The 17883-nt window shown below is 45.5% G+C and overlaps 12 protein-coding genes across 12 annotated transcripts; 4 read left to right on the forward strand and 8 right to left on the reverse strand.

Annotated features, from left to right (window-relative positions):
• Positions 1 to 12: 12 nt before the first annotated feature.
• PPT1 (protein serine/threonine phosphatase) lies at positions 13 to 1551 on the reverse strand (the record flags this gene model as incomplete). The annotated part of the gene is made up of 1 exon (XM_022611262.1): positions 13 to 1551. The coding sequence occupies one exon, from the start codon at positions 1549 to 1551 to the stop codon at positions 13 to 15; it is 1539 nt and encodes a 512-aa protein (XP_022462688.1).
• A 380-nt stretch (positions 1552 to 1931) lies between these two features.
• Positions 1932 to 3587, reverse strand: NOC4 (ribosome biosynthesis protein NOC4; the record flags this gene model as incomplete). The annotated part of the gene is made up of 1 exon (XM_022611263.1): positions 1932 to 3587. The coding sequence occupies one exon, from the start codon at positions 3585 to 3587 to the stop codon at positions 1932 to 1934; it is 1656 nt and encodes a 551-aa protein (XP_022462689.1).
• Positions 3588 to 4742: 1155 nt separating this feature from the next.
• On the forward strand, positions 4743 to 6479 carry ASN1 (asparagine synthase (glutamine-hydrolyzing) 1; the record flags this gene model as incomplete). Its single annotated transcript, XM_022611264.1, has 1 exon — positions 4743 to 6479. One exon carries the CDS (start codon positions 4743 to 4745, stop codon positions 6477 to 6479), a length of 1737 nt encoding a protein of 578 aa, XP_022462690.1.
• A 295-nt stretch (positions 6480 to 6774) lies between these two features.
• On the reverse strand, positions 6775 to 6969 carry KNAG0A07925 (uncharacterized protein; the record flags this gene model as incomplete). Its single annotated transcript, XM_022611265.1, has 1 exon — positions 6775 to 6969. The coding sequence occupies one exon, from the start codon at positions 6967 to 6969 to the stop codon at positions 6775 to 6777; it is 195 nt and encodes a 64-aa protein (XP_022462691.1).
• An 860-nt stretch (positions 6970 to 7829) lies between these two features.
• On the reverse strand, positions 7830 to 9188 carry KNAG0A07930 (uncharacterized protein; the record flags this gene model as incomplete). The annotated part of the gene is made up of 1 exon (XM_022611266.1): positions 7830 to 9188. The coding sequence occupies one exon, from the start codon at positions 9186 to 9188 to the stop codon at positions 7830 to 7832; it is 1359 nt and encodes a 452-aa protein (XP_022462692.1).
• A 203-nt stretch (positions 9189 to 9391) lies between these two features.
• KNAG0A07940 (uncharacterized protein) lies at positions 9392 to 10219 on the reverse strand (the record flags this gene model as incomplete). The annotated part of the gene is made up of 1 exon (XM_022611267.1): positions 9392 to 10219. One exon carries the CDS (start codon positions 10217 to 10219, stop codon positions 9392 to 9394), a length of 828 nt encoding a protein of 275 aa, XP_022462693.1.
• An 894-nt stretch (positions 10220 to 11113) lies between these two features.
• On the forward strand, positions 11114 to 11662 carry NCE102 (Nce102p; the record flags this gene model as incomplete). Its single annotated transcript, XM_022611268.1, has 1 exon — positions 11114 to 11662. The coding sequence occupies one exon, from the start codon at positions 11114 to 11116 to the stop codon at positions 11660 to 11662; it is 549 nt and encodes a 182-aa protein (XP_022462694.1).
• Positions 11663 to 11982: 320 nt separating this feature from the next.
• Positions 11983 to 12516, reverse strand: SUE1 (Sue1p; the record flags this gene model as incomplete). The annotated part of the gene is made up of 1 exon (XM_022611269.1): positions 11983 to 12516. The coding sequence occupies one exon, from the start codon at positions 12514 to 12516 to the stop codon at positions 11983 to 11985; it is 534 nt and encodes a 177-aa protein (XP_022462695.1).
• A 192-nt stretch (positions 12517 to 12708) lies between these two features.
• URN1 (Urn1p) lies at positions 12709 to 13875 on the reverse strand (the record flags this gene model as incomplete). The annotated part of the gene is made up of 1 exon (XM_022611270.1): positions 12709 to 13875. The coding sequence occupies one exon, from the start codon at positions 13873 to 13875 to the stop codon at positions 12709 to 12711; it is 1167 nt and encodes a 388-aa protein (XP_022462696.1).
• Positions 13876 to 14027: 152 nt separating this feature from the next.
• On the forward strand, positions 14028 to 14558 carry MAY24 (May24p; the record flags this gene model as incomplete). Its single annotated transcript, XM_022611272.1, has 2 exons — positions 14028 to 14053; positions 14141 to 14558. 2 exons carry the CDS (start codon positions 14028 to 14030, stop codon positions 14556 to 14558), a joined length of 444 nt encoding a protein of 147 aa, XP_022462697.1.
• A 248-nt stretch (positions 14559 to 14806) lies between these two features.
• On the forward strand, positions 14807 to 15472 carry PIN3 (Pin3p; the record flags this gene model as incomplete). Its single annotated transcript, XM_022611273.1, has 1 exon — positions 14807 to 15472. One exon carries the CDS (start codon positions 14807 to 14809, stop codon positions 15470 to 15472), a length of 666 nt encoding a protein of 221 aa, XP_022462698.1.
• Positions 15473 to 15743: 271 nt separating this feature from the next.
• NCA2 (Nca2p) lies at positions 15744 to 17561 on the reverse strand (the record flags this gene model as incomplete). The annotated part of the gene is made up of 1 exon (XM_022611274.1): positions 15744 to 17561. The coding sequence occupies one exon, from the start codon at positions 17559 to 17561 to the stop codon at positions 15744 to 15746; it is 1818 nt and encodes a 605-aa protein (XP_022462699.1).
• Positions 17562 to 17883: the final 322 nt, after the last annotated feature.

Raw genomic sequence — 17883 nt, forward strand, 5'->3', positions numbered from 1 at the left:
TCTAAAGATTTATTAAAAACCCAGGCCACCATTAGAGTACGCCATTGGTTTGATGTCAGGATGTTCTACTGCTTCAAAAGTTTCAATGATCAGGTTCTCGTCGTCATTCCCATGCTCGCCAACATGGCCTTTCCCAGGCGTAACATGAATAATACCACCTTTGTTTGCTTGAGAATCACAATAGTTTGGTGCGCTGAAAACGGTGACCAATTTTTTGTTTTGTTCAAATTGGATACCTGGCATCCTCACTTCGTGGGACCTGAAAATCTTTCTTAGCTTGTTATTTTGGACGTATTTCTCGGTGATGTCTGTACCAAAGGAAACCCCAAGGCCACGCTGCGATGGACCAAAACCATTGGCTTCCTGTGGATCACACCACAGCAATTCCATAAAGGCACCTTCTCTTGGTGGTTGGGCAAACCTGTCAATTTTCTCTATATCTTCAAGAGTAGAATTGGCATCACTTGGCAACCCACCGTGCATGACCAAGTAATCATTGTTGATCAGTGTTGCCAATGGCAAACTTTCAAAACTTTGAGAGAACAAGCTGAAAATCCGTTGAGAGTACTTGTACTTACACTCATCTTCGAACCCGTACATCTTGTTCATGTTGTCAGTTTCGTGGTTACCTCTGTTCAAGTAGAAATTATTGGGGAAAAGCACCTTTAAGGCATAGTACAGCAGCGCAACTTCACAGGACCAAGACCCCCTATCAACAAAATCCCCATTGAACAGGTACGTATGTGTCGGCGAAACTTTGCCAAATTTACGGAAAATGTTCAAGACATCATAAAACTGCCCATGGGTATCACCACATACAGATATTTTCGCGTCGGGGTTCCTCGTGTTGTCAAGTTTCACCAGAGTTTGCTCGGTACGGAAAAGTCTCTCGGCGTGAGAAATAATAGCCGCAGCGTATTGTTTAGGAATGTTCTTTCCTTTCAAGAAATAGTCGTTCACCATCATTGAGATAAACTCTTGAGACATGTTTTTGATGACGACACCGTCTGGCTGGCCCTTTTCGTCCGTGAGCTCCTCGAAATCCAGTTTTAATCCTTCGTATTTCACCAAGTCAGTGTTAGCGTTAAAAGAGCTCAAGCTGACGGTTTGACACAGTTTTACTTTCCCATGGTCATCACCACCAATGGCTTTTTTGAACCGTTCCTCTCTAATGAAACTCTCGCACATTTCAAGGCCTCTTTTAGCGGTGGCATCATTTGGTTTGTATTTCAACAGAATCGTCAGATCATTCTTGGCCTTTCTGAATTCCAGTAAACCAACGTACGCTAGACCTCTTCTATGATAGGCCTTTATGTTGTTGTTATCCAGCTTAATAGCATCGTTACAGTCATGGAGAGCACTTTGAAAGTTATCCAACTTCAAGTGCGCCAAAGCTCTATTTGAATAAAAAATCGATGACGTGGAGTCTAGCTCAATGGCCTTTGTGTACAATTCAATAGCTTTCTGGTAGTCCTGACTTTTGATATAAACATTACCTTCGTCCTTAAACTTTAATGCAGCCTCTGCGTCGGGTTTGGATGGGTTCGACATGTGTGTGGTGGCTATCTATCGAAGATAACTTAGTAGTATGATAATAAAAGTTGATGATTACTCAGTTAATGATTAAGTTCTTTTTTAATTATTGCAGAAATTCACTCTAAAATTTTTTCAAATTTATTGTTTTTTGCTAGAAGCTAAGAAAGATGCTGCACTACGCATGTTTGAGGTGTGGCAGCGTCTTCCAGCAGACAGTTGTAAAACAGGGCCCGAATAATTAAATATACAAACTATGTAGTAATATTTCGCATTATCGAAATTCACAGGGTATCGCTCCATGAGTCCATTCCCAAGGGGAAATCCACAATTTATCCTCACATATAATATACAATGAAAGACCACTACAGATAATACTATATAATAAATATTTACAGTTACCAGGTTATATTTTGCAAGTATGCATTTTTGCCCTCCGTTTCGTTAAATACCGAATCGAAAGTCTCGAATTCTAGAGTGGGCAAAACTTTTAAGTTTCTGTTGGATTCTGCAGCCAGTAACGAGTCGTAACTCCAATCCAAAAAATCCTCCATATTGTAGTTCAATTTCCTGAACGGTTGACCGAAGATTTTAGCCAATGAAGCAACGTTCGGATGATAATGGTTCATCAAAGTGGCCAATTCCCAAAGCGATGAACCGAATGCGTTTGTCAGTTCCGGGTTTGGCTCATCCACGTTGAAGGGGTCCTGGTATTGTGCCTTTAATGTTCTTTGAAGTTGCTGTTCCTCGACGGTGTGAAATGCGTTGGATATGAATTTCGGGTTATGGATCATGATCATACAGTTTGGATGCTTCTTTAGCAGATTGTATATGAATGGAATGATGGAAACGATTGCAGCTGGAGGTGCCGTTAGGGATAATCTGGCCAATTTTTTTATGAAAGATGCTATCAGGTTGACCGATACATGCGTAGAAGATAAGAAAACGTCCATCAACCGGAAAAATCTAGCCCTGTACTTGACGTGCATTAAGTCGGGTGTCAAAAGCTGGTAAAGTTTTTGGTAAAAATTTGGGTATTCCAGGTTATATTTTTTTATTAGTTCGAACAGGCCGTTTAGTGCCAGGATTGGAATGACACCAGCAGTTGCGTCTATGATGCTGTAAGAATCAGTCAAGAAATCCATCAACCTTGTTGGGGTATGGAAGTGTGGAATGATTCTCTTGTGTAGGATTAACAGGACGGTCTTGTATTGAGTGGAGGACATGTTACCACCCAAGTAAAACAACCAGTTTTTCTCCATCAGTGACTTAAATTTTGTATCGTTTTCCACAGCCTTTGGTGGGTTACTCACAAACATTTCCAAGTCTGCATCTTCGTTTGAGCAGTGGTTATCGTGGTTCACCAAAGCGAGCCATTTCGCGGTACAATTTTCTGAGGTTAAATCGAGTTCTGCCTCGTCCGACGAAAGCAACTGGTTCAGTTCAGTCTGGAAGTAGTACTGTATATCGACATACGGTTTGTAGTACTTCTCCACAAACTCCAAAAGAAGAAAATTTTGCGACTGGCCAGTCACCCGATCTATATCGAGAGATGTGTCGTCCATCTTAGAGCTCCACAGCGCGATGATCAACTTCTTCAAAGTCTTGTTAGCAAAGAACGGCGCGTCCTTAGAGGTAGCGAAATAGGTCGATTCCAATTCGAGTAGTTGCACGTACAGATCGAGGGAGTCTAAAGCGAGCGATGTTTCCAGGGTAAAGTCCGACAAAATCTTCAACAGTTGGGTCTTGAAAGAGTCGTACAGTTTCCTACACCACTGGTTGAACTTGAGAAGATCGGAATTACTTTTCAAATGCGCAGATAGCGACAAGTCGTTTCTGGCGAACATTTTCTTAAATATTTGGAACAGAGACACGACGAGAAACCTGTATTTCTTTTCGACCTCATCGTCATCGGCCAGTTCCCGCTGCGTTTCGTGCGAGACAGTCTTTAGCTCATTGAGAAGTTTGACCACTGAATTGTAGTGGGTTTTCTCCTTCACGTCAATGACCTTTTTGGCTATACTTTTCACCTCATCGATGGTAAGTCCGGACATCGTACTGTTGCTTTTTCTTCACTACAGAACACCGCAATACTTTCTCATCGCCATCTCTGTCATCTCAAGCTCATCGACTTTTAAATTTTTCAGTACATTTTTTCTCTCTTGTTTTCTGTCGCCCAGAGAATCCCGCAGAGGGCTCTCCCACATACGCAAAATTAATTACCCGGCTCATATGAAAATACACACACATACACATTATACAAAAACTGCAATCTGTTCGAGAATCTGACTAGAACAGCGAATACCGCTTTGCTGTATTGCAGTTATGCACCGACGCGCTTACTTGTAAAAGCAAAGCGTGCATAACATACTCTCCAGAAACAAGGTAGATCCCTTTTTTCCCTCTTCAAAACAAAACATTGGAGAAGGAAATAAGCTCTTAACATTATGTGGATCTGTAATCTATGAAATTGGAGAGGACATCAAGGACGTACCGCAAGAGACACTTACGCCGTACACCAGAGCCGTTCAAGGACCAACGCACAGCACCTCAGCGCAGCGACGAGGGTCCCTCGACGCCCCGCACCACCCACCGCTATATGTCACCTTGGACGACTAACATACATATCCGCCCGCATTCCCTCGGCCTTTTATTTTTCGTCTTCTCTTTCTAAACTCGCGGCGGTGTTACAACTCCGCCGGTTGATAGTAGGCGGAGAGCAGTCGCCGTCTCCGCCTACGGCCCAGACTGGGCTAGCCTAGGTTAGACTGGGACCAGAGAGAACCGCCTCTCTCCCTGCACCTCTGCTAATCTATCACTAATAGATGCTTATTACCATTTACGGACACACGCTCTGCTCAGCTTTTCGTGCCCCACCACCGACAACAACAACGGTGCCCTACCGTCTCTTCTTTGACCACTGGCTTCTCATTGCCATTCCATTGTTGACTCATCGCCGCTCATCGGAAATTTTTTTTTTCACTGCTCTTATTTCTTTTTCTCATCGATAGGGCGAAGAACTGAAATTTTTCACTCTCGAGGCGTTTTTATATAATAACTTGTCTCTTTTGCTCTTTAGCACAAGTGTGTCTGTACCCTGTCACTTTTGATTCATATTGGGCGTGTTTGGACTTTTCTATTTTCGTTTCCATACCGTTTTGTGTCTACTTCGTAAACAACATCTCAAAAAACGGTAATTATACTGAGAAATGTGTGGTATTTTCGCTACTTTCAGACACGAAGATGTCCAGGCTTTCAAGCCTCGGGCTTTGCAGCTATCCAAGAGAATCAGACACAGAGGTCCAGACTGGTCCGGTAACATCATCAAGAACAGCACCATCATGGCCCATGAGAGATTGGCCATTGTCGGTCTTGACTCTGGTGCCCAGCCAATCACCTCCCCATGCGGTGACTACATTCTTTCCGTTAACGGTGAAATCTACAACCACATCCAACTGAGAGAGGAGTGTCCAGAATACCAATACAAGTCCCTGTCAGACTGTGAGCCTATCATCCCAATGTACTTGAAATACGACCTCGACGCCCCCAAGCACCTCGACGGTATGTTCGCCTGGTGTCTATACGACGCCAAGAAGGACCGTATCGTCGCCGCAAGAGACCCTATTGGTATCACCACGTTGTACATGGGCCGTTCCTCCATGTGCCCCAAGACGGTCTTCTTTGCCTCCGAGTTGAAGTGTTTGACCGACGACTGTGACAACATCATCGCGTTCCCTCCAGGCCACGTCTACGACTCTGAAACGGACAAGATCACCAGATACTACACTCCAAACTGGTTGGACGAAACAAAGATCCCATCGACCCCAGTCGACTTGAAACAAATCAGACATACTTTGGAAAAAGCCGTCAGAAAAAGACTGATGGCAGAGGTCCCATACGGTGTTCTTCTATCCGGTGGTCTGGACTCCTCCTTGATTGCCGCCATCGCCGCAAGAGAGACTGAGAAGGCCAACAAGGAGTTGGACCCAAGGAAATACGACGAACAAGAGGAGGCAGAGGGACACCATCTGGCCGGTATCGACGACGAGGGGAACTTGTTGTCCGCCACATGGTCCCGCCTACACTCCTTCGCCATTGGTCTGCCAGGTGCTCCAGACTTGGTTGCCGCAAGAAAGGTCGCCAAGTTCATTGGCTCCATCCATCACGAACACACGTTCACCCTACAAGAGGGTCTGGACGCCCTAGACGATGTCATCTACCACTTGGAGACCTACGACGTCACGACGATCAGGGCATCGACACCTATGTTCCTGCTTTCCAGAAAGATCAAGGCACAAGGTGTCAAGATGGTTTTGTCTGGTGAAGGTTCCGATGAAATCTTCGGTGGGTACTTGTACTTCGCACAGGCTCCATCTGCTGCTGAGTTCCACACCGAGTCGGTCAAGAGAGTCAAGAACTTGCATTTGTCTGACTGTCTAAGAGCCAACAAGTCGACGATGGCGTGGGGGCTAGAGGCCCGTGTCCCATTCTTGGACAAGGAGTTCCTAGACTTGTGTATGAACATCGATCCAAAGGACAAATTGATCAACCAGAAGGAGGGCCGTATCGAAAAGTACATCTTGAGAAAGGCCTTCGACACTTGCGACGAACCAGATGTCAAGCCATACTTGCCTGAAGAGATCCTTTGGAGACAAAAGGAACAATTCTCCGATGGTGTCGGCTACTCCTGGATTGATGGGTTGAAGGACACCGCCGAGACAGTGATCAGCGACGAAATGTTCGCTGCTCCTAAGGCCCACTGGGGTATCGACGTTCCAACGACCAAGGAGGCGTTCTGGTACAGACTGAAGTTCGATGCGTTATTCCCACAACCAACCGCTGCTGAAACCGTCATGAGATGGATTCCAAAGGCCGACTGGGGTTGTGCCGAGGACCCATCTGGGAGATTCGCCAAGATCCACGAACAACACGTCGAGGACGCCTAAACGTTCGACTTGACAATTGGGAAAACAGCACTCTCCCCACCTTCTTAATATAAACATATATACACGTGTATCTACTAATGAGTTGATAAAGAATTTCATTCATTGATCTTGACATTATTATATAAATTATTTGATTCTGTTGCTGGGGGTGAACTTGTTGATATACACTCAGCCGGCACGGAAAACGAACTATCTGCAAATATTCATTGAATAACGCAGATGAGAAAATGCAGATGACAGTGGAAGATTTTGACCACATAATATTATTTTTTTATTTTTTTTGGTGGTGTTATTCTCATTTCAGTGGATGATGCCTTCTGCTGTATTCTAGATCTCGTGCAAGCAAGTCATACCGCGTTATTTTACTTGGATGATTCTTGTGTTTGTTGGACTCTGTGGAGGTACTTCCTATTTTGCAAAACGGTATTTTCATCCTTAAAAACGATGGGTTAGCTGTCAAAGACGTCATTATCCTGCTCTGCTCAGCCATTAATTTTTTTATAGCTTGCTAAAACTTATACTGTGTATGCCGGGTTTAGCGAGCAAGCTCACAAGACACAAGCCTCGTTTTCACACAAGAGAAAGAAAACGAACTGCTCATATATATCATTTACGGGTGGCACTCAACAGAAGAAAAATTTCTTGTGCACCGTACTCGCTAAAAAGGTTTAGCGGTTGAGCTTAGTCAAAAAGCAAGGCCATCGCATATCTCTCTCCCCTTTTACTGTCCTCGGTTATCCGTTAACGAAACACGATGACAAAGGCACACTAATGACAGATCCTTGTACGCACATCTCTCCGAGGGAACAACGACCGAAAGCGGGTCGTTCCGTGGAGAAATGTATGGAACCTGTAACTATGGTTAAACGTGGGCTGCTGGAGCTGAGGGGGTACGCGCTGCCAGTCGTAGCCGCAGAGGGAACGAGCTTATTTCCCCTCTCAGTGCTTCCCACGTCTTCCCCTTTCCGGATATGCTCCGCGGGTTTACGCAGGCCGCGGCGCGGATTTTAGACCCGCGGAAAGTCCGCGGTGCAAAAGAGAACGAGCAAAAGAAAAAGAAAAGGAAGAACAGATAACACACCCTTTCCCGGAGCGTCCCGCGGCTGGGGCTCTCTCTCACTGGAGGCTTAGTTGATCGTTGTAGTATGCGTCTGCGCAGTTGTACAAACATGTAACACCGATTTGGGAGGGTTCCTGACTTGTACTGCCGTGAACGTCTCTCAAGCTAGTTCTTACTCGAAAGAAACACTCTGCGCTGCAGGTTGAATTGTACATATATAATAAGGTAAAATGATACAGCAAGAGTATATTATGTATTCGTGAGTCGGGGAAAGCTTGTGCCTCTCTCGTTCATTCGAACAATGACTCCGCCTCGAGCTCGTCGAGGGATTTCATGCTCGCTTCGAGCTCTTGGACGCACTGTCTGTAGTGGACCAGTTGGATGTTTTGGAACAGCTTGACTAAGGAGATTAGCTCAGAACTGTCTGTCAACTCAGTCATCTTCTCCACGGCTGCTGTTATGTTGGACACAAATTCATCCTCCAGTCTTTCCAGCAACTTGTTCTCCTCCTCTTCAGCCTCATTGCTCTCCTTGGCAGGGGCAGTCTCCTTTGCGGGGGGTTCTTCCTTGGCCTCTGCAGCAGGCGGAGCCTCCTTTGGCTCAGTTTGAGGTTCCTCGGCGGTCTCCTTCCCCTTCTTTGATTTCCCACTTGCCTTCCCACTCTTTTTAGACGAGTCATTTTCAGACGCAGAGGTCTTTTCAGCCTCCTCAGTGGTCGATTTCCTTCCTCCTTGGGCTCCGTGGGCTCTACTTTTTCTTTTTCTTACAGGCTCTCCGCTTGCTTCAGCCTGTTGCTCAGCAACTTCCTCCATCACTTGCCTGCGGGCCTCTTTTTCCAATTCTTTCAGTTTCAGCTTATGGCGAAGAGTGTCAAACTCCAACCTCGAGTCCTGAACTCTAGTACACAGCTTGTGCACAGTTTTGAAGTCAATCTCCAACATGTCGGTCAATTTCTGGTTGAATTCTTTGACAATCATGGAATCCATTTCAGCTTTGCTTTGATCAATGTTCTTGTAGCAGTTGCTCCATAGCCCAAAGGCACTTATCATGTTATTCATGTCAATATCTTCCTCCTCCTCCTCTTCATCCTCGGCCTCTTGCTCACCGTCGTCCGCTTCATCCTCCTCCTCGGCAGCCTCAGCTTCCTCCTCTCTCTTGACCTTTTTTTCCTCTGTTCCTCTCGTTTTCTGTTGCTCCTTCAAGTCACTCAGTATATACTGCGAGTCCAAAACTGCCTTCCCAATGGCAATCGCAAAGGACCTGTTCAAAATAGAACTGTCGCCGAAATCTTGAGTCTTCTTCTTTTTGTTCTCATCCTCATTCCACCAATGGTTCAAGCTCTCCGTGACATTTGGTGGATAATCGTACCCTTCCAATTCAAAAGTTTTAGTCACCACGAGTAACCGCTTCAGGACTTTTTCCATGGCCTCAGATTTTTCTTGTAACCGCTGGTAACCTTCGGGCAACTTAGCAATCTCGTCCTCTGAAATGGTCCCCACTTTCTCTTGGAAGTACCTCGTCGTCTTCAAAAACTGCAATTTGGTTTGCGCATCAGGGGATAGAATCGTGTTGTGTATCGTATCCTGTGCAGACTGTGCTGCATTAGTGATCGTGGACGTCAACTTGTCCAAGCTGAAATTGGAAAACATGAGTAAGCACAAAAAACACAACTAACAATTCTGTTCTTGTAGAAACAGCTGCGATATGGCACCTTGTTACAGATTATACAGTTGTTCATGTACAGATCAGCTGTACACTATTTAAATTTTAATAAAAAATATCATGGGAGCCAAACTCAGTGAAACGTTTCCTCCTGCTATACGTTACCCTACTACATAGGAGCACTCTCTCTCTAAACGTACACGGTTTCCTCCACGGTCACTGTGTCGTGCGAGGCGTCATCGGGCAAGATCCCCTGGCGGTTCTTATCCTGGTGTTTCCGGATTGCGAAGTTGAGACGCTCCGTCTCCTTGTAAATTTTGTTCTTCTCCGCGGTGAACTGCTGCGTTTGGAGCAAGAAAGTTTTGGTCAGCCTGTTTTCATTGAGGTCTATTGCCCTCTGCTGCTTTCTGCGAAGATTGTTCATCGCGGCCTTCTCACTCTTGATCTGGTCATCCAAAACTGCTAATTGCTTATTGTACTCCTCCATTTTGGTAGCGCATTGATCGTTGGCCTTCCCCTCCCTTGACAACAGCCAGGCGTTGTGGTTGCAGATGTCACGCTGGATGTTATCGAAGATCTCCTTGGAGTACGCTTTGTTCGTGCCATTCAGGTGCTTGTAAATGACAACCTCCTCGGGGGTCTCCGGCGTGGCCACTGGGTTCCTGAATTCAGCCTCGTTGCACTGGCCATACTCGCTGTATGGGATCTTTGGGACTTTCTGGATGTCAACAGGTTCTCGAACCACGTCCTCCTTCTCAACAGGCTTATCGATGTAAACCACTCTCTGTGATTTCTTCAAATGATCCAGATGCTGCTCCTTCTCGTCTAGGTCCTGCAGGATGGCACGCTGTCTCATCTCGTTTTCGGTCAACTCCGCTGGGAAATGGATCTCCCTTGCATATTTCTTAGGGAACTTCTGCTTGTATCCAAGCTCCTCCGGTTTAAGCGTGTTGTACGATGAGTGCGGGTTGGAGATGGGGGAACTTTTCCTCTTTTTTCCAAGTAGCATACTCCACATCGTTCATGTTCAAGTTATTTCTAAAAGGCGAGACGTAGTCCATCTCGTCCGCCGCATCCCCCACTTGCTCACTCGGTTCGTTCTTCCTTTGAGCTCTCACTGCACTGCGCAGGAAGGAGTTGGATTTGGTCAAACGGGGGTGCTCCTCACTGTAGACAATATCGTCAAATATCTCATCTCTGGTCCTTCCATATGACTGCATCGTTGCCTAGATTATTTTTGCTTTAGGTAATACCCACTGCTAGGGAAAAAACCGACCATTCTTTCACACACCCTCAATCACCTACCTACCCCACACACATATATATACGAGACCGTCCCCCTTATTGCAAACGAGACGAAGACGGAGTGCCGGGCACGCCATGGAACTGGTATAGTGTAAGGGCATCGGACTCTGTCTCTCTCACAGGCACCGAATATGAATTTTTTTGTGAATTACGGTTTCTCCCCTAAAAATAGTCAAGGGACGGCCAGAAGAGGATATATTGGCAAAGAGACAACCGGATTACCTCCAAAGGTGTCCACTTTTTGAAGGGAGGCGGGACAGTTAGCTACCGTTTGAACAGTGTCCCTAGAGTACTGTGATGGTAGGCCATTGAAAAAAGGGTACCTCGCCTGTACTTCTTTTGCAGGTTGGTTTGGGGTGCAACGCCTTACTTTGTTGCTTCGAAGAGGAGAGAGAGAGGCTCTAATATTCTACAAACGGTTTAGTCTCCCCTTCCCCGCCCCCCTCCCCCTTTAGCAACCTGGGTGTATGTATATATATAGTGTAGGTTCTTTTGGTATCCTATGTATACTGCCTTTTCTTTTCTTTCAATTCGTACTCGTACCTTTCGAGAATTAGGAACATACTGAAATAGTTGAAAACAACAAGAAACAAAATTTAGAACAAAGATGTTAGCGTTAGCGGATATTTTTTTGCGCCTGGTCAATTTCGTGTTCCTGGTCATTTGTATGGGTCTGATTTCCGCCCTGCTGAATACGCAGCACGGACACTCGTCCAGGATCAACTACTGTATGTTTACCGCGGCCTACGGGATCACCACGGACTCCTTCTATGGTGTCGTCGCAAACTTCTGGGAGCCTCTGAGCTGGCCTCTTCTGCTTGGTGCTCTGGACTTTCTGAACTTCGTGTTCACCCTCACGGCCGGGTGTGTTCTCGCTGTGGGGATCAGAGCGCACAGTTGTAAGAACGTCGCCTACCGGAACAAGAACAAGATTGTACAAGGATCCGAGAACAGATGCAGACAGGCCCAGGCGGCAGTCGCGTTTTTCTTCTTCTCAATGGCAATCTTTTTGGCCAAATTCATCATGTCTCTCGTCAACATTTTCACCAACGGGCCATTCGGTTCCGCAGGGTCCAGTCCTATGGGTTCCAGATTTTCCAAGAGAAAGAGAACCCAGGGCGTGCCACAAGGTGTTCCAAATATATCCACGGTTTGAACAAATACTTGACTCCTACTTTTCTTTCTATTTAATTCTGTTTTGAGTTCTCAGGGACTTCTCTTTTTTTTTATGTCTTTCTCTATTACTTTAATTATGTTGTTTGCTCAACGCAATAATTCTAATATAATATCTTCTTTTTAAACCAGTTTTGAGTTACACAAGATTTACACTTGGTTACAGTATACCAAGGTAAGGAGCGATTGCATTGTGAGTATACGGTTTCTTCCCCCCTGTAAAAAGAAGTTGATTACTTTTTGCAAAATTCTATTATATACGTAAATGCAGTTGTTTTGGTGATGGTCGCCATAACTCTATGGCTATTTCTTCTGCGTTGCCTTAACACCCAGCAACAAATCAAATGGTTTCAACCCTTTGACCACATGTTTGGGTACACTAGACCATTCTGGATACACCTCCATTGCTAAACTCGATGCACTCCACCAGTTGAAGGGCAGCATCTTCTGCGGTATCTTTGGTGCATACTTCCACGTACCGTTGCAACCTAACGTGTTTATCCCACCACAGTTATTGTTCCCGAACAACTCAGTGTTTACCGTTTGAGAATCCCGATGCGTCCCCTCGGTCCCCTCAGTGTCATGCTCCGGATGGCTGATCGCCATCAACTTGTTACTGTTCCTGAACAGTGGGTTTTCTCTAACAGGGTACATCACTGGGCGGTACCCACTGTACAAAATATCCTTCGCAAGCTCCCTTGTCTCCAAATACTTGGTCATCGGAACTTTCGGCAACCGTCGAAACATACTCCTGCCGTCTCCATTGTACTCCAATCGGGACCCCGAACCTTTCTTCACCGTACTCAACGCGCGCCTTCCCACACCACTCTGTTTCATGCTTTGTATTACTCTCGTTGGCTCACAAGATGCAATCCAAGACACACGTCTTGTCTTATCCCCTCCTCCTCAGGTGCAGTTGTAGTTATAGTGTCAGAAGTCCGTTATCAGGGGGGCGGGGCGTGCACGTGACCCGGCGATAACGGACTCCGAAAGAGGAAACTCGAAGCGGTTGCTGCGGCGGTTTCTGTGTCAGCCGTGCGGCAGCATGCGGTGCAGCACCGATTGCTTCGTCTTGATGTCCAAGGTGTAGTACACTGTGTTGTCGAGGACGGTCGGGGGGAGGTGGGACTCCATCTGTAGGAGGTTGGTCTCGATGTCCTCCGGTGTTGCGCTGTCTGCTGGTGAAGTGGGGGAAGGTACAGTTCCAGTGCGGGACTCTGCGATGAATTTGGTGAACAGTTGTACTCTTTCCTCCAAAGTGAATTTCTTGTAGTAGAAGAGTAGCTGGGACACGAATTGTTCTTGTTCTCGCTTCGATAGAAACTGCTTGATTCCGTACTGCTTGAACAGAGAGGCCTTCTCTTGCTTGATGTCTTGGAAGATCGTTGTCGGTGTGACAGTGGATTTGGCGACGATCTGTGACAAGTAGTGATACTTTGTCGGGGACAAATCGTCATCACCGCTGCTGTAACCCTCATCTTCACTGTCGTCCACTACCCCCGAACAACACCATTCCTCGAAGATCTCCTCTCTTTGTCGGTCGTCAGATATTATGTGGAACCGTGGGTCGTTAGATATCTTGAGGGACTCAATTGACCACACAGAGTACTTATCCAAACCGTACTCACTGAAAAGGTTGAAATAGGATATGCGATTGGCGTCAGTATCCGGAGGGACCTCCTCCTCATCGTCTGATCCATCACTCGAGGAACCATAGCCAGATACTAACGCCGATGGGACAGGTTCTGACTGTACATTTGTCTCTAGTGGTTCTTCCTGAAGTTCCCTTTCCTCAGCAAGTGGAGCCTTGTCGTTTGCCAGATCGTCTTTCAAAAACGAAATCTCTTCCAAGACACTGTTGTACACTTTATCCCCGCTCGTACAGTGGTAACCTCTAGCGACACCAATAAGCAAAATCAACTTTTCTCTATCAACCAACGAGAGCAATTCACTGCTGTCAGCGTCGTCTAATGTCAACACTGGATCACCATCTGGGTTCAAGTAGAATTTCGCGCCGTTGTTGCATATTACCAGGTTCCAAGCGTTCAGCAGTGGGATAACGTATTGAGGCTTTATAGATAATTCACGTTGTGGCTTCCTTGTGTAGGGAGAATCCCAAGTAGTCTCACCCGTTGTAGTGTTATGGTAGTACTTTTTACCATTGGGTGCTCTGTACTCCCTCCATACGGATTTCATCGGCCACGCACGTTTCTCGATGCCCTTTGCTCTTACTACATAGTTCGAAACGTTATATTCACTATTTTCATTTTACTTTCAGTAAATTGCACTTAGAAGAAAGAGCGCACTTATGTTAACTAAGTAACTTCATCGCTAGCGACATCCACGTAATGTCAACGGCCGCTAGCAAACTACGGTATGTTCAACTCAGGCTGGGTGCGATTCCAGTTTCCACACACACTCCCTCTCCACTCTTCTTTTACTAACTAACAAATAATGACAGAACCTTTGTTGCGAACAATGAGATACCGGTAGGGTACCATACCCCGAGTTTCCCGTCGCTGTACTGGCCAATATCAAACGAGAGCTACAGTCTTGCTTTCCTCTACAACATCGAGGACATTTGGAAGTTCACCATGTACTGGTGTTTGATACTAAACGGTGCATTCTACGGCACCTCGGGCCTCGTGGCAACCATCTCACATTGGAAAAATCCACACGCTATACTCATAGTCGGGCTATATCTTTTGTACGCGGGCATTCAAGGAGTTGTCATCGGCATCATTGCAGGCTTGCTTCTGGGTGCCATCTACCGAGCGGGACTCTTCACCATGTCCACGTGGATCCCATTATGTTGTGCAGTGGCACAGATCCTCTTTGATGTTGTCATGAGTTACTCCCACGTCGGTTCACTGCTCTAGGTTATTCCCATACCCATACCCATACTCATCGTGCTGGAGGTACCCAGCGGATTGCACCGTATTAACATCACTGCACACGAACAGTGGCTCAGTTCCTCCCTCTGATTTTTCCCGAGATATTTGGAACGAAGAAGCGACAGCGTATATAAGCAGAGAGGTTGCTAGTTCTGCTCCCGGTTCGTTTCAAAGGTACCCGACGCTCGCGTATACGATCCGGATAAACGACACACACACTCAAACGTCAAGAAATGTCTGCCTCGCTGATAAACCGCTCTTTGACGAATGTCAGAACCGAACTGGACTTTTTGAGGGAGTCTGAGGTTATATCTGAGGAAACCTTTAACAAAATCATGCACAGTCTTCCTCAAAAGTACGACCCAAACCAACACAACGACAACAGATCCAGAGATTCAAGTGAGTCACACGCTAAGCTGGAATACGTGGAGGCATTATACGCCTTCCAGCCCCAACAAGATGGCGATTTGGAGTTAAGACCTGGTGACAAGATTCAGGTGTTGGAGAAACCATCCGCAGAATGGTACAAGGGGAAGTGTGGTGGCCAAGTGGGTATGTTCCCATCCAACTACGTTAAACCTGCCTTCTCAGGAGAATCGTCTGCACCAAAGAGACCAGCGGGGCCACCATACCAGCCACAACAACAGCACCTGGCCGCTCCTATGTACCAACAACCACAGAATACAGGGTACTCCCAGTCATCGAATCCTCCATTCCCACCCCAATCTGCCAATTACTACCCGCCTCAACAACAGCAACAACCGCAACAAGTCGTGGTAGAACAACAACAGCCACATAAGCACAACGCTTTCAAGAAATTCGGTTCGCAGCTGGGTAATGCAGCTATCTTTGGTGCAGGTGCCACCATCGGTAGCGACATTGTCAACAGCATTTTTTAAGAAACCAGCATATACGGAGATGGCCAGGTAACATACGGGTTATAGTAATGAGATAGAAACGACCATTTCCGTACTGCTTTATGCTGTGCAAGAAAGTTGAAGCGTTCGGATGACTTAGATTTGCTTTTCCTTTTTGATACTATTTACAAACACCCACACAAGTGTAAACTCTTAGCAACGGTTGTTTCATGAAACACTGTGAGAGACCTAAATAACGATAATTATGTTCTATACTTTCTTTCCCTTTTTTGTCAAAAAACAATGGCCTTCCTCAGAAGTATCTCCCATAGACGTGATATAGCCGGTTGACTACATTCAATTTGGACTTATTGGAAAAATCACTATAAAGTAATTCACCGACATCTTCGAGCCACTCCTGGACCCTCTTTTTGGGTAATATAACCGTCCCTAATGTGGATAAATTCAAGACTTCGATCATAAGTAAGCCGTTCTCCAGATGTACCGTCTTGTCTTTCTTGCCATGTGTCTCATCATAATTGAGCAGTCGTTCTACTCTGCTCAAACTTTTACTCAATTTGAATTTTTTTGCTGCAACATTTGACCAAATGGTCCCCAATTTAACAAGCCTGAATGCACTGGTGGATATTAGGTATAACAGCAGTAGTGCTGGTGAAAGTGCCATCACCCCAAACACCAACTGTTGACTCTGTAGCATCCTGTCAATCCCATCTAGGGCAAGGGAGCCGTCCACTTTCGTCTTTTGGATCTGGATTAGCAAGGATCTGACGAGTTTCCCCGTCAATATATTTTTAATGGGATGGTGTAACTGCTTCTCGTATATTTCCATAAATTCATCTAGATGACCATGCTCCACATCCATGTTTAACCTCACTACATCAATGGATGTTGGATCATCGCTGTTTTCGACGATGAAACTGATTACCATTCTACTTAAAGAGTCCATTTCTGTCTTCAGAGTGCCTTTGGACATCATTGCAATCTCACTCTCTTCATCATGTCTCACAGTGGCCCACACTTTTTTCAATGGAATCCAAACCCAGTTCTTGATCAATCCATCCATGAAATCCACTACATTTTCCTGGAAGAACTGTAGTATCTTAAATTTGGAGTCCCAGACACTCCGTACAATTTTTGGTCCTGCAACGAGAAACGTTAGAGCAAGTGGCCAGTATCTGATTATTCTGTTAGGTTTGCAAATTTGGTACAAAGCGTTAACTTTTGAGCGCTTTGTTGCCCATTGGTCTGTCCTATACACTACATCATATAGTGAAGCAGTTTTCTCCAACTGTAAAAAATTCCTTAGAGATGGTAATGGGCTTTCTTTGAAGTCAGATGTTAATTGACCCAACAAACTTGTTGTTTGCTCATTTATTGCGTCAAAATCTTGATATTTGGTCTGGACTTCTTCATTGATCAAGATCTGAGGTAAATTCAGCAAAAGCAATTTCCAGAATTGGAGTGTGCCAATGGTACCAATTTTCGGTAACCCTATGACCTGAAATTTGCGGACAAAGAATAGTCTGTTTACCTTTGGTTGAATTTCTTCAAACAGCCTACCAGGAAGTCTGCTCAAACTTTCGTTGGAGAGTGATTTGGATAGTTTCCTGCGTATAGTTACTCCGAACGAGATCGTGCGAGGGATGCTTGTTTGAATCAAATACAACACTTGTTTCCAAAACGAATTGTTGATCGAATTGTAATATTGGACCACATCATCGGTTTTCGGTATTTCAAGTAGGCACCTCGTGGTTAATGAGTAGTAGCAAAGGATGGTGACGTATTGGAAGATTGCATTCAACAACAGTTGGGTTAGTTCTCCCAATTCTGGCCCTCCCGTGGTGAGTGGTAGTTTCTCCAGTGTGAGTAGTATCGTAGTATAATCGATAACCACAATACGTGGCTTGGACACACGACTCAACTTAGCAACAAGAGCGTCTGCGTTGCCTTTAATCTTCTGCAGTCCATCTTGAACAGACTGTAGAGTGTCCAGATCCTTCCCCGTTGATGGTATATTAGCTGTGCTCCGTAATTGGTATCTTTGTAAGGCAATTTCTAATTGGGCATCCACTGCAGTTATCTGTTCAACGACAAACCGATCGGTGATCATTGAATCCGACCTACTGTTTGAGTGTGCTCTAAGTGGGATCTTATTTATAAGGGAGGAGAATTGCTACGTTTCTAATTATTTCGATGTTAAGAGTTTTTTCTACGGCAAACAGAGAGCAGTTTAGCGAAGGAGCAAAAGCGGGCGACTCTTGAAAGAGACACAAGAACTAGGTTCGTGACCTTCCAACTTACCACGAGAAAGTTACAAATGATTACTTATCGGCTGTAATTTCCCTTTCTTTAGAGAAGCTAGGGAAGGCAAATGATCTAGCAAATCAAGATAATCGTACACCAATTCCCACAATCATTCTTCAAGAGCCCTC

This window comes from Huiozyma naganishii, chromosome 1 (genome assembly GCF_000348985.1).
Source record: "Huiozyma naganishii CBS 8797 chromosome 1, complete genome".
Lineage (NCBI taxonomy): Eukaryota > Fungi > Ascomycota > Saccharomycetes > Saccharomycetales > Saccharomycetaceae > Huiozyma > Huiozyma naganishii.